General features: G+C 47.4%; 1 protein-coding gene across 1 annotated transcript in view; it reads left to right on the forward strand.

Annotated features, from left to right (window-relative positions):
* The window catches only part of ZDHHC14 (zDHHC palmitoyltransferase 14), a 120,127-nt gene that overhangs the window by 66,301 nt on the left and 38,788 nt on the right, over positions 1-15,038 (forward strand). The window contains exon 4 of the mRNA XM_077755071.1: positions 14,691-14,828. Within this exon, the coding sequence (XP_077611197.1) occupies positions 14,691-14,828 (138 nt within the window). The remainder of the gene's footprint in view (positions 1-14,690; positions 14,829-15,038) is intronic.

Genomic DNA, 15,038 nt, shown 5'->3' on the forward strand with positions numbered 1-15,038 from the left:
TCTCTCTCTGCCCTTCCCCTGCTCACACTCTGTCTCTTTCTCTTAAAAGTAAACAAACATTAAATATATATATGTGTGTGTGTATCACACATATAAATTAGTGCTTTCCTGCTCGTGATTAATAGCAAGGAGGCCAAAATCCTTAACCTGGTCTGTAAGACGTGTGCCCTGCCCACCTCTCCAGCTCCGGGCTCGGCCCCCCTGTCCTGTTGTCCATTCCTGGAACAAGCCACAGTCCCCTCTGTTTACTCCTGCCTACCTTTCAGGGAGGCCCCCCAGGGCAGTTTCTCAGGGACACCGCCCCTCCCCCAGCTGCCTGAGCTCTGCCTTCACACGCCCAGGCTGTCGGGATACACTGAGGCTTATTCGGAATGAGAGCTGTGCTGTCTCCTTCGTCCCGCATCCCCAGCAACCAGCACCCTGCCTGGAGTGCAGATGCTCCGTTAATATTTGCTGGTGGAGGGAGGGAGGGAGGGAGGGAGGGACGGAAAGGGAAAAAAAAAAAGACAAATGAATATTCCTCTGGCTGTATCTACCTTTCTCTCTCCACTCTACCTTTCTCTCTTAAAAAAAAAAAAAAAAGTATGTTGCTTTTTTGGTTCTGTGACTAGGTTAGTGCTCTCAACTGGAACAAAACAGTTTCCTTTCCCCAGTCAAAACTAAATAAAACTCACCGCCCCACCCTCAAACCCTCAAAGTTCCAGCAGTATGAATGAAAATTTTCAGATTCCAAGAGAAATGGTTAAATAAATAAATAAATAAATAAATTCCTGATCAGGAATCGATACCCTGACAGAGCTCTGGGAGGCTGGCAGTGACATGTCTGGGCCTGTATTTAGACCTCTTACAGATACGACGTGTACATGGATTTATTCACCGGGCGAGTGCTTGAGAGCCTGTCCTGTGCCGGCCACAGATTTGAATAAAAGCAGTCATTGCTTTCCAACATTCTCGTCCCTGCAACTTACAGTAAGAAATGCATATACGCCGGTGCCCACGTATACAAATGCCCAGATACGGTTTCATGAGATGCCTTGACATTTTCTATTCTCCTTTTTTAAAAAATTTGAATGCTCGTCACAACCAACTAATTTCATGACCCGCTATCTAATCACAGCCCTTAGTCTGGAAAACCCTGAATAAAACATGGGCCCTTGCCGGTAGGTAAAGCAGCTCCCATTCAACGTGAAAGCTCAGCAGTGGTGCAATTGTGCAGGGTGAGCGGAGAGCCAGCCTCCAGCCAGTTGGGGTTTCGGGCATGTCAGATGGCACATTTACTAGCCAGTCAGCAGGCAGGCACCGCCTTCTTAGAACAACTCAGCCTGAAAACTAGCTGTTTGATATTGGTTCCTTCATTTTCAGCAAAGTAAACCACAGGTCGGCCATTCTTAGCGCCCCCAGGTCTGAGAACAGGCTTCAGGAAGCTGCGTGTAAACTGCTGTGTGTGATGCAGGGGGCGGGGGTATCACAGTTTTCTTCAGATTTTCAAAGCATTTGGGAATAAAAAAGCTTGAGAACCAGTGCCGCAGAGGTCAAAAAGCCATTTCTGATATTTGTGGGAAACAGTGGATGAGACGGTGGAATTTTAGACTTTGCTGTGTCCCTCTCATCCTTCTTCCCTGGTTAACCTCATTCCTTTTTTTTTTTTTTAAGGATTTTAGCTTTTTCTTTTTAAGTGCTTATTTATTTTTGAGAGAGAGTACAGGCAAGCAGGGAGGGCACAGAGAGAGAATCCCAAGCAGGCTGTACGCTGTCAGCACAGAGCTCGACACGGGGCTCGATCTGAGGGACTGTGAGGTCATGACCTGAGCCAAAACCAAGAGTCGGATGTTTGACCTACTGAGCCACCCAGGTGCCTCACTCCCATCACCTCTCCGTCAGCAGCAGCAGGAGCCCTCCCCCGGCGGCCCAGCCACTGGATCTGAACTTGGGAGTTCCTGCAAGTGTCAGCCAGCAGGGTTTTCCTACTTGCCCAGAGGCTCTCTACACAGAGTGGAATGTTAGCTTCCTTTGAGTCTAGCAATTAGTCACCACGTCCTCACTGCACTTGGCTCTTAGACGCCCTTTGTAAATCCTCTCAGACAATCCGCCAGAATTTCTAGCCATTAATCTGCCTCGATTAGAAAATCACTTTCCCAGACCATAAACCTATGGCAGTTAACAAGTCTGGCTTCATGGGTGTGCAGGACCCAAGGTCAATTTTATTCTCTGCTGTCGCTGTCTTAAAATTCTCACACATTTTTTTTTTATAAGATGCCCTATACTTTGATTTTGCAGTGGACCCCACGAGTTATGTAGCCAATCCTGACCATTAGATAGAACCTCGGGCCTGTTCTTTTGAGTGCTTAGTTTAAAAAAGTAATTGATGATCCACTGGCTAGACCAGAGTGACTCAATGGAGTGCTGGCCTGCTTGTTCTGAGTGATTGCGACCGACAAGACAATGCACTGTATTTAGCGGCTAAGAAGTCTGTGCTGATCCAATTGGAGGGAGGGGGTGTTTATGTAGTACTCTGTAGTCTCTGAGTCCCTTAGGGCCACCAGTACATTCTGGGCCTAACCTAGGTCCATCAGAGGACCAGTTCTTATAAATTATTTACAATTTCTACTGCTGAAGGCTGCCAGCACCTCCTAACTTTGTGTAGAGCGGACACAATTGACTTCAATTCTTGAAATTTTTATTTAGCCATATGATTTTTTTAGGATTTGAGTTGGAAAGAACCTTTTGCAGCATACCCAACCCCTGGGACCCACAAACTTGCCCAGGGGACATTGCTAAACAGGCCTTTAAGATTAGAATGCCAGGTCCTCTCACCCAAGAATCCCATGTGCCTTCAACAGGGTATCGCCAAGCTGTCCTCTTATAACAGCACAATGGCACACATACTGGGAACTTAACTTGGGACCACTTGAAATAATTGCAGTGAACATTTATTAGCTGATTGTAAATCTGTGTGTGTGTGTGTATGTGTGTGTGTGTGGGGTTGTAAGCAGTGGACCATTTTAGAAGATGGAATATAATGAGGAAACTCAATATATAAGACAGATAGAGGTCTATCTAATCTAGTTGAAAGGCAAGAGAAGGTGAGTGATTGGTGGAGGGGGCCCCCAGCACCATCACTCAAGGAGCTCAGTTTGGGAACACAGCAGTTCTGTGTCACATCGAGGCCACACCCAACAAAGGGAGGCCCCAGCAGCAGGAACTGCACAGGGAATATAAGCAAAGGGCTCATGTGATCTTACTTGCTTTGGCCGTCTTTCTAGCAACAGTCTAGAGGGGGATGCATGGATGGGGCGCCCCAGGAAGATTTTGCAGCGGTTACAAGAGCTGATAAGGGCATGTGCACTGCAATGGCCTTCAGAAACAGGGAGCAGAAGCTTAAAAAAGACAGCAGGAGGGGCACCTGGGTGGTTCAGTCAGTGAAGCGTCTGACTTCTGACTTCAGTTCAAGTCACGATCTCACAGTTCGTGGGTTCAAGCCCCGCATCAGGCTGTCTGCTGTCACCTCAGAGCCTGGAGCCTGTTGTCTCCCTCTCTCTCTGCTCCTCCCCTGCTTGCACTCACTCGCTGTCTCTCTGAAATAAAATAAATAAACTTAAAAAGAAGAAGAAGAAAAGAAAAGATAGCAGGAATACAGTTATCAATCCTATTGACCACCTGGATATGAGAGATGAGTGCAAAGGACAGAAATGAGCTCATTCTCTACCTTGGGCAACTAGATGCTTGGGGTGCCATTTGTGAAGATGACGCAGGTAGTGAGAAGGAAGTACAGGGGAGCATAATGAATATAGCTTTGGACCCACTGGAGGTAAGGTGCTACTAGCAGGCAGTTGGAAACTTATCAAGTGCTCAGTCAAGGAGAATTTATCAGTGAGAAGAGTAAAGGCCAAAGGGTCAAGGGTGGAATGAGTGACCCTCGTGCTCAATGGGAATGACTTGTGTTACCTTCTCCCAACTGTACCCTCCCAAACCTGGATGTCTGCAACTGATCATCAAACTGTGAACCGGAAGGACAAAGGGATTGTGGAATGTCAGGCACATGTCCTGAAAAGCCAATCACCCAAGCAGCTGGGGAAGCAGATACTTGAGGGGCTGAACATCTGTGCAGAGGGACAGCACGCTGTGGGAATTTTGGAAACCCTTAGAGAGGACCTCGGAGCATCAGACAGCCCTCCTGCCCACCTGAGTCTGGCTTTGCTTCTATTCTGTTGTCCCAAGATAACTGGATTGAGCCACCTGAGCCCCTGCCTCTGAGAGTTGCTGGGCAGAGAGGGCGCCTGAGGGTCTTCTGGCCAGGGCCCACCTTTTAGAAATGGGAAACTGAGGACAGTTATGAGTATCGTGAGTATGAATACCAGCCGCCTAGACTGAAGAAGGATCGGAGGAGGAGCATCGGCCCCTCCTGCTCTCCCGTCTCTCTCTCATCTGTCCACGTCACCTTGTAGCACACGGGCATTAGCAGTAGCTGCCAGACACAGTGTGAATACAGTTGTGTTAGCAGATGAGATGTGAAAGCACCTTAAAATGTGTAGAGCACAGCCCGTATTTGCTATCGTTGCCTTGCGCTGCTCTTTGTTGTAACCCTCCTGGTAATGAAGTTGGGTCTACAGTTTCTACTTCAGAACAATGAAATGTCTCCAAAGTTTTGCAAAGAAGTTATTCTGGATAAAAAGATTTTTTTAAATTACTACTTTGGACACATCACAGTTTGCTGTTTAAGGGAACCATCGTCAAAGCAACTGAGTCATTGTATCCTGCCCAAATTGACACAGCTCTGTGCCTTATATGAGGCAGTCTTTGCTACAAGATCACAGAAGCGTGCTTACTTTGGAAAAGCGTGTCCATCGGGAACACCAGTTTCCAACTGTATATATATGGAGTCAAATTATAAGGTTTTGAAGAGCCTTAGAATTAATTGTTAGCTTTACGTGTATAATGTACTCATGAGCTAACTCTGTTCCCAAACCTTCATTTCTGGGATAAATTGACTAAGGCTTCAAAAACGATTATAACGGAGCATGAACAAACATGTGACTCTAGAGTGTGGAAGACGTGGCGAAAACACTGGTTAGATCTCAGAAGTGGCTCTTGACCCAGACCCAGCACAGAATAGCCAGGGGCCCCTGGCTCCGACCTTCACTGTCCCCACCCATTCCTACCTGCTGCCTATCTCCCAGTGTGAATGTGAACAAGGACCAAAAACCGGAAAGCGGAAAGCCATTCTGATATGAGCTGATGTTGATACTGATTTCAAGGCCTAGGGTTTCTAGAGAAGAATGAAGAAGTTTATGGGGGGGTGTCGGTTGATAGTGTGGGCTTGCTTTTCAGATTCAGAAGACAATTTGTTTTATTCTGTGGGGAATTCAGGGGTACCCCCAGACAGAGTTTCTGGCCCTAAAGACCCACAAGACAGTGAGGCTGGGGCCGAGAGGGGCCTGGCTGGGCGCAGGGCGTGGTGTGCCAGGAAGGGAGGTCCCCTGAGCATTCCGGCACTGGCTTCTCCTGCAGTTCGTGTCAGAGCTTTCACAGTAGCAGGGACCACCAATGTCTCAAGACTGTTTTCCGAAAGACATACAAATTTGAACTTACATTATTGATTTTGTCAAAATGATCCAGAGCCCTTTGCAGGAAGCCGAAAGAGCTCAATACGGGGCTGTCATTCCAGAGTCTTCCAAGGGCAGAGATGCTCAGACAGCCGGAGCGGGGAAGGAAATGCGATTCTCCTGCATTGGAACTGACATTTCCTAGGATGCCCCTTCAGGATCCAAAACTTAGGAAATTGTAGGATTTCTTTCCCTCTTTCTCATAATGGGCTGATTCACTTTTTAGAGAAAGAGAGAGAGAGGGAGAGAGAGAGAATCTTAAGCAGGCTCCATGCCCAGCACAGAGCCCTGACATGGGACTTGATCTCACAACCATGAGATCATGCCCTGAGCAGAGATCAAGAGTCAGACACTCAACCAACTGAGCCACCCAGGTGCCTCTGGGCTGATTTCACTTTTTAAAGTCATCATATTTCTATTAATTTTTTTATGTCTCCTTTCAAAAACTATCTTACAAACTAAGTCTCTTTCCGCCTTCTCCCCCACTTTATTTAGCAACTATTTCTGTTTGCTTCTCTGGGAAGACCTTTTTTCCCCTTCCCAAGTTTCGTTGTTCTCTGTGTCTCTAACCAGCAGGCCTCCTCAGGGCACAGCCGCTCCCAAAGATTGGCTTCTCCGCTGCGTGCCCTCCCTTCCTAGAAGCAGAAAACTCCCCCAGCACTGGAAACCAACATTAAACACAGAAGTTAAACTGAGACAATTTGAGGAAATAGAAATGTGTACAGTCTGCCATTTGAGCAGCTGAAGGGACCTTAGTTGTCCGTTGTCAAACCCCTCCCTTGATGCCCAAAGAGTCTCAGCGCCACGGCGGGTATTGGTGAAGCCGGAGCTGCGGGGTGGGGGGGGTGGGGGGGTGGATCAGATGCGACCTTGGCAGGGGACACTTTCGGTTCCCCATCACTGCCCCAGGTTATGTTAACCTGCAGTGCAAAGGCTACAGCAACTCTACATTCACTAGTTGGTTTTACATGAAAAGTTTTCGGTTTTGAACAACTGGAGCTAAAAGTTGTAGAATCTTAATTTATAGGGCATTGGCAAGAGCTCAAGACTGGGAAAAATCCATGCAGGGATATTAGTAAAACACAGAGTCGTGTTGCATTTTATTTTACAGCTCAAAGGGGTCTCGGGGCTTATCGAATTCAACTGTTTATGTGGGAGGGAACTGAGTTCCCATGCAGAAGTGATGTAGTAATACTTTAAGGCCACAGAAATAGTTAATATGGTATCACAAGCAGAATTCATTTTCAGAGAAGGAGGTAGGAAGTGTTGGGAGGGGATAGGAAGCCTTCCCTGATACATCCCTTTGCCCCAGGTGACCCCCGAGCCCCACAGAGTCAATACAGTTGTCAAATCTGTATGTCTCTCAAGGAATCTCCGCTTCTCCTGACTTGCACTGTGCTGCGAATGAGGTCATCCTTGCAGACGTTGGGGTACTTTCTTCTGATTGAGGGTGGTCTCCCCAGACATGAGCTGGGTGGTCTGTGCGTGCTGCCCGGGACAGGCCCTGAGCCAGGAGAGACCCACGGGACCCACCGACATGAGTGCCAGTTCTGGATGGCGGCGTTCCGTTCCTGTTCCCATTCCTGTGATCTGGCGGGGGTGGGGGGGGCCCACCTGTGCTGCTCCCTCCTGGAGGTCCTCAGGCACCCCCGGCCCAGCCGGCAGGGCAGGAGGCAGTAACAGGTGGTGGTGAAGGGTTCAGATGAACACCTGGATTCCAAGGCCAGCTTCTCCATCTGCACCTTCTCATCTGAAAAATGGGCATAAGAGCATCAACTTTACCAGGTGGTCAGAATTAAATGACACAATTCAAGTGCTTAGCACAGTGCCTGGCAAGGGCTCACCAAAGGGTGGATACAAGTGAGAGAAGGAGGAGGATGTGGAGTCAGCTTTCCAGAAAGCTAACAGTCCTTGGGCACAGCAGCAACGCTATCTTAACTTGGATCTTACCAGAAATTTAGAACAGCATGAATTATTTAGTGTCTAGGAATCACATGGGAACCATAAAGGCCAGATGACCATATGCACCACTATACCCCAGCATTCAGCATTCTAAAAAAGAAACAAAAGATATGTCATAGGGCCTGATCTGTCTAACTGGAGAAGTATAAAAAAAAAAAGCACGCGGTTTAAAGAAAAAATAATTTTCCGTTTCCTTCCTTCAACAACATTTAACTTAATTTAGATGTAAGTAACATTCCAATGAGAAGTTTTTCATTTCAACTGCATAGTTACATCTATCATTTCACATGATTCTCAAGACACTGCTGGACAAGGAAGGGAGTTGGGATTCTTAGTTCCCTTCTCCTGACCAGGCGGAGATGTGGTCCACCTAGACCCCAGGACCACTGTCTGGAAAATGCAGACGTCTCTGGTCCACTGCCGCCTGGCCTGAGGGTATGATCTTTATCTGTCTCTGGATCCCGCTCTTGAGGGCCTGCATTAGAGCCTGACTTCTAGGAGATTTTAAGTTCTTAATGTTTCAAGCGTTGTATTCCTTTCTCTGGCAGCCTTCAAACACAGCTTTGGCTAATATTTTTCCTGTAATATTAAAGAGGACTTTTCTGCCCTTGTGCAGTTTTAATGCTTCTCCTGTTTTCCTTGTTTTTAGGGTCTTTTTCACATTGCAGTTCTCTCCCAGAATCTTCCTTTGGTCAGGGGAGAGGCACAGTCTCTGGTCAGAATCTGTATCTCCTGATGGGTAGTTCCTCACTTTTTGTGGTGATTCCCTCATCTGTAAGGTGTGGGCATAGCACCTGGGGCTACTCTGGGGCTGTTGTCCAGGACAGATGACAGATGAAATAATAAAATACATGATCATGTAACAGGCAGTCGGCCAATGGTATCTTTAATCATCATTAATAATATTACCAATGGGTGCTGGGGTGGCTCAGTCAGTTGAGCATCTGACTCTTAATTTCGGCTCAAGTCATGATTCCAGGGTCATGGGATTGAGCCCCTCATTGGGCTCCTTGCTGAGTGTGGAGCCCACTAAAGATTCTCTCTCTCTTCCTCTCCCCCTCTCACCTGCTCTCTCTCTCTCTCTCTTTGTCTGTCTAAAATTAATAATCACAGGGGTGCCTGGGTGGTTCAGTCGGTAAGCGTCCGACTTCGGCTCAGGCCATGATCTCACGGTTCATGGGCTCAAGCCCCACATCGGGCTCTGTGCTGATAGCTAGCTCAGAGTCTGGAGCCTCTTTCAGATTCTGTGTCTCCCTCTCTCTCTGACCCTCCCCTGCTCATGCTGTCTCTCTCTCTCAGAAATAAATAAAGAAACATTTTTAAAAAATTTAAATTAATAATCACAATCGTAATATTGCCATTAGTATTTTGAGTTTGGGCTTAACAAAATAAGACCATAATTCCCTTTTCTAAAGTATGCCCCCACTGGTCATCTTAACGGAACCCTCGTTCCCTATTTAGATCTCAGAGCAGGTGACTCTGTGAAGCTGGCTTGCATCCCACCCATAGCATGTGGGTCCCCCAGTGGTGTCCTATGGAGCTTTTAATAAAACCACCTCTACCTCCCATTATTAGTGGGAGAGGCCAGAGGCCACTTCTCTCCACGAGCTGTTGACACTAAGAAGTATCCAATGGGTGCTTTAACCTCTGGTCAACGGCTTCCAACCCTCAGCCTTCTCTGAACACATTGAAATCTCACAGACCCCTGCCATTTCCTTTGGTTGGCTCGCCTGCGATCTTCTCCTTGACTGGCATTTTCAATGTCTGCACCTGGCTGCCAGAAACCTACCAAAAGCGATTCAAGGTGTCTCTTCGTTGGCTTGGTGCATGTTTGTTGACTGTCTGCCAGGCTATTTGGGTGGCTAGAAATGACCTCTCACTGCAAGATTCACCTGGGGAAGGAGGGGACAGATGCACAGATCATCACAGGGCCGCGTAGTGCTAGCAGGTCGTGGGCAGGGCGCCCTCGCTGGCTACTCCGATCTCCAGTTATTGTAGAGAAATTTACNTAGCCCAGGGAAGAGCTCCTGGTGCTTTTTAAGGGAACTCTCCAGAAATGTAGCAGCATAGAGGCCACTCCTTTCTGCCCAGGTCTGAACTTCAGAATCAAGGGATGTGGCAGCAAGTCCAAAGTGTTTTTTTAAAGAGTTTCCCACAACACCCCCCACCCCCAGTTCATAGGACACCCCATTTGCTTTCTCCACGCGGAAAATATAGGAACTGACCTCTAACGATAGTTGTTCAAAATGTCTCAGATGTTGCGGATTCTTGCAAGTAGCTTTCCAGCTGCTGCCCCCCCCTCCTCCAGATGTTCTCCCTCCCGGCCAATTACTGCTTCATCCCTGTCCCCGGGAGCACGTCGTGCGCAGCTGTGGCCACTTCCTCTTGTCCCAGCTCAGCCTGTCCCCAGCTCTTGTCTGCTCTTCTCCCCTGGAAACTGAGTAACAGAAGCCTCCCCATTCAGTACAGCCCCAGCGCCCCCATCTGACTCCGAGCTCCTTCCGCTCTGAGCCAGGGTGAGGGGTGCTCAGAGCCACAGAGGATGGGGTGAGTGCCCTTGTCCGTTTTTTTATCCTTGACCCATAAAGGGAGAATGTTGTGCATTTGCCAACACTTGTGAGAGAACAGATTGAGTTAGACGCTCACTTGGTTTCTCTGTTACGAGTTCATTCCTGGAGTCTGAGGAATATCTGGAGTCTGAAAATAAGGCATCCCATCAAGTAAGATAAGGATGCCTTGAAGCCTTGGGGAGCTATTGTTGTTGTTTTCCTTCCTAGCACTTGACACGGTGCTGGGCGCTGGGAAAACACTCAAAGGCAGCGTGCGTTTCGCGGCCAGGATCCTGGAGGCAGACGGAGCGGGGCTTTGTCTCAGCCTTGCTGCTCGTTAACTGTGTGGCACTGGCCAACACGCTTGCTGGCGTGGATGTCCTTTCGGTGGTATGAGGGCTTATTCAGTCATTTGACAAATATTCATCAAAGGCTTAGAGTAGCGTCGGCAAACACAAACAAGAAATAAATGATTTTGGAGAAACGTGGGAGTAGAGCTGACAGGACCCGTCAAAGGCAGCGCTCGGCCATTTTGGCGTCACTAGTGTGTGGTTGGCATTTGAACGTTGGGATAAAGAGACACTTCCCAGTGGTAGAGAATCCGCGGAAGGGAGGAGAGGCCCAAGCTGAGCCCAGGGTGCAGCCCACCTCCAGAAGTCAGGCAGAGAGGGAAACAGGAAGGGGATGGGAGGAGGGCATGGCAGAGAGGGGGAAGAGAGACATAGTGCGAGGCGGCCATTAGACAGAGATGCCCACGGAGTCTTGGAGGCTTATTTACCATCATGTATTCAACGAACACCAAGAAGGACATGGAAAACATTCAATAAAAGAATTTTGTGGGGAGCCTACATTTTAGTGGGAGTTTTGTCAGCCTAGAAAGTTTTCAGTAAGACAAGTTTCCAAGTGGAAACTGCTTCCAGCTCAAGAGTGCCAGGCAAGCAGGCATTCACACCGTTCCTGAACATGCCTGGTTTTGCAGGAAGCCTCCCAGACCCCATGAGCAAGGGTCTCATGCACACCATCTACAGCCTTCACTTCTCCAGTTGCTCTGCCTCCCTCAGCCCCTAGTAAACTTTCTAAGCTAAAAACAAAACAGCCACCTGCCCCCGCAGCCGTGGTCTAGAGTGGGCGGCAAAGACCCTTGTACTTCGACAGAGGTGTCCACAATGTTAATGGCGCCTCCCACGCCTTAGTGTCTTCTGTGCTGATGGGCAACTTTCACTTGAGCAAAGAGGCTCAATCCACCACATACGTGGGATTTGGAGATCAGCTTTCACAGCTGGGGTCAGAGATTCCGACCTGACATGTGCTCCCCCGGCCTCTAGTTCTCATTCCCATTTTCTGTGCTCATGTATAAAGAAGAGGCATCTCAAAATGGCAGACTCTAAGTCTTGGGAAAATCTCACTTGTTCAGATGTTTTTTCTCTCTTTTTGCTCTTTGTGTAGACATCTCCAGGATAGGCTGTGTAGACCCGTGACTTGGGAGAACTGAGGTTGTTTTTACACAAGAGTTCACTTTTTCAGCTGTGCGGTTTGGTGGCACGTGTTATCACATGATGTGGTCCAGCAATAGGAGTTACTTCCCTCAAGTGCCAGCCTCTGGTGACAGGCCATCGGGCTGTCACCAGACCAGTGAGGCCTGAAATTTCTCTTCGGGTTTCCTGCTCAGACTGGCTATTTCTTGTTAGCGCCACTTGCAGACGAAGATGACTCTTAGAGCTCCTCTGCCAGCACTGTCCCCAGGTGTCCTTGTGCCCTTCTCAAGAAGCAAGCTTGCAGGAAACATAAAATAGATGAGTGATTTGTGACAGGTGACCAGAAGGGAATGGAACGCTGCCTTGCCTGACTTCAGTTGGTTGACTTACATAATCACACCTTATATAGGCCTCCCTGTGTGATTTTAAAATGTTAAGCGTCCAATGTGGGCTCGGGTCATGATCTCGAGGTTTGTAGGTTTGAGCCCCACGTTGGGCTCTGTGCTGACAGCTCAGAGCCTGGAGTCTGCTTCAAATTCTGTGTCTCCCTCTCTCTGACCCCCGTCAAAAAATAAATCAATATTAAAAATCAATCAATCAACCCATCAATCACATATAGGGATTTAAAATATGAAAATTGCATAGAAGTTAAGCTTGGGAAAGTTCTTGCGTAAAAAGCCAAGCCATGCCCGCGGTGTTCTTGGCCCCGCCGGCAGCGGGTGGCCCAATCAGGGTGAGTGTGTGAGGGGGACGCTCTGGATAGTCCTTTGGATGGAAGACCAGCTGAGGGGTAGAGAAAAGAGAAGCACTTGGCCATTACTCGCAAGGGGAAAGAGAGTCACAATCACGTTACAGACTTTGTGTGAAGTCCCCGAGGCGAGAAGACGTGGGTCTGTACAGAGGGAACCAGGGGTAGCACTGCGAAAGTGCCCAATCCCAGCATTTGGGCCCTTGGTGGGGCCCTCAGGTTCTGGCCCTCCAGCTTCTGAGCTGATGGCCCCCCGCGAGCAGTCCCGCCTCTCTCTAGAACTCTGTTTGCTCACCTGTAAATTAGGGCAGCATCATGTTCTTCCTAAACTAGCTCAAGGCCAAGGGTATCAAGGTATGTGACTTCTCTTAACAAACCACAAAACACTGTGCACTTTTTAAAAAAATTTTTTTAGTGTTTTATTTATTTCTGAGAGAGAGAGAGAGAGAATGAGCAGGGGAGGGTCAGAGAGAGAGGGAGACACAGAATGTGAAATGGGCTCCAGGCTCTGAGCTACCTGTCAGCACAGAGCCCGGCGCGGGGCTCGAACCCATGAACCACAGATCATGACCTGAGCTGAAGTCAGACGCTCAACCGACTGAGCTACCCAGGCGCCCCCACTGTGTACTTTTTAAAAAGGCTTTCCCAGACATTATTTAACACAGTTGTGATCTTCATATGTCCGCAATTCTCAGCTAAATTACCTGTAAGATGAAGATGCTTTAATAGAGTCTGGGAAATAATAATAACATGGGGTTAAATAATGTCTGGGAAAGCCTCAAAAAGATTCGCATTTAAAATAGTTTTGGTTTATAGCAGCATTATCAACAGTAACCAAATTATAGAAAGAACCCAGTGTTTCTAGACTAATGAATGGATAAAGATGTTACACACACACACACACACACACACACACACACACACACACAATGGAACATTACTCAGCCATCAAAAAGAATGAAATCTTGCCATTTGTGGATGGAGCTAGAGTACATGATACAAGGAAAATAAGTCAGAGAAAGACAAATAGCGTATGAATCCACGCATATGTGGAATTTAAGAAACAAAACAGATGAACACAGGGGAGAAAAATAAAGAGAGAGGCAAACCATAAAACAGACTCAATGATAGAGAACAGATTGAGGGTTAATGAAGAGGAAAGGGTGAGGGATGGGCTAAGTGGATGATGGACATTAAGGAGGGCATTTGTGATGAGTATGGGCTGTTATATGTAAGTGTTGAATTATCAAGTTCTACTCCTGAAACCAATATTACACTGTATGGTAACTAACTGGAATTTAAATAAAAATTGAAAAAAAAAAAGAAATATCACAACACATAAATAAAATAAAATAAAATCAATTTTTCTACAACTATTGAAAGAGTGGAGGCGCTCCTTGGGAAACGGTTGTTAGGGGTGACAGAACGGGGGATCATCCCTGTGTCCTGGCACAGGCCCCCGTGACCTCCCTCTGCGGTCACTGATGAGAGCGGTGTCACTCAGTACCACACACACACACACACACGCGTACACACACACATGTGCATACACACGCATGATGATAGAGGTGGTGGGTCACTCAGCACCAGGCACACACACACACGTGCACGTGCACACATGTGAGTGAGAAGCCGAGCCCAGGCCCTGCCCAGCCCAGCACTTAACAACCCCATCCTAAGGGAAGACTGTTCTGTGAAGCTAACAAGCCTGCTTTTATGAAACAGGGAAATCTTCACTTTTCTAATTGCCATGAGAACTTGAGCTCCCATTTTTTTAAGTTGCTGTTTGAGAAGGATGTATGTTCCTTGTGTTTTCAAAACAGCTAAGTTCTGTTGAAGGAATGATTCTGTGCTTCAGCTCTCTGAATGTTAAGCATTTCTCTGAGTGGGGAATTTGGAAATGTGCAGTATGGGATGATTTCAAACAACACGGGCTTGACTTCGGTGGGGCCACTTATACATGGGTTTTCTCCATAAACACAGCACAGTACCGTGAATATATTTTCTTCTTCTTCTGACTTCCTGTATAACATTTTCTTCCCGCCAGCTCACTTTATGGTACAAACACAGCATATAATACATACATTGTACCAAATATGTATCAATCGACTATGTAGGTGATTGCTTAGGATTCCAGTTGACGTGGGCTATTAGTAGTTAAGTTTCTGGGGGAAGGTCAAAATTAGATGGGGTTTTTGACCGTGTGGAGGTCAGCACCCCTAACCCCCCACCCCAGCACAGTTTAAGGGTCGGCTGTGCTGTCAGAGTATTGGGTAGCAGGGAGAGGTTCCTCAAGTAAAAAGGCATTTTATTAACTGATTTCCGTATTTTTTTTTTCTGCCTCTCATTTCAGAACGGTTTGATCACCACTGTCCCTGGGTAGGCAACTGTGTGGGGAAAAGAAACTACAGATTTTTTTATATGTTTATTTTATCTCTGTCTTTTCTGACAGTCTTTATACTTGCATTCGTTATCACCCACGTCATTCTTCGTAAGTATGCTGGCGAAATCAGATTACGTATGTAACCATTTGCCTGACTTTGGTTTTCGGATTTGATTTAATATTTTGATCATTTCGGGCTTTCTCTTTCTTCTCTTTCCCCTCTTCCTGGCCCTCCCCTCACTTCCAGCCTGCTGCCTTATGTGTGTCTCCCCTCCCTCCCCCCTCCCTTCCCTTCCTCCTCCTGTCACCCTCCTTGAA

The sequence above is a fragment of the Crocuta crocuta genome, unplaced genomic scaffold, assembly GCF_008692635.1.
Source record: "Crocuta crocuta isolate KB4526 unplaced genomic scaffold, BGI_CrCroc_1.0 scaffold11, whole genome shotgun sequence".
NCBI classification, from domain to species: domain Eukaryota; kingdom Metazoa; phylum Chordata; class Mammalia; order Carnivora; family Hyaenidae; genus Crocuta; species Crocuta crocuta.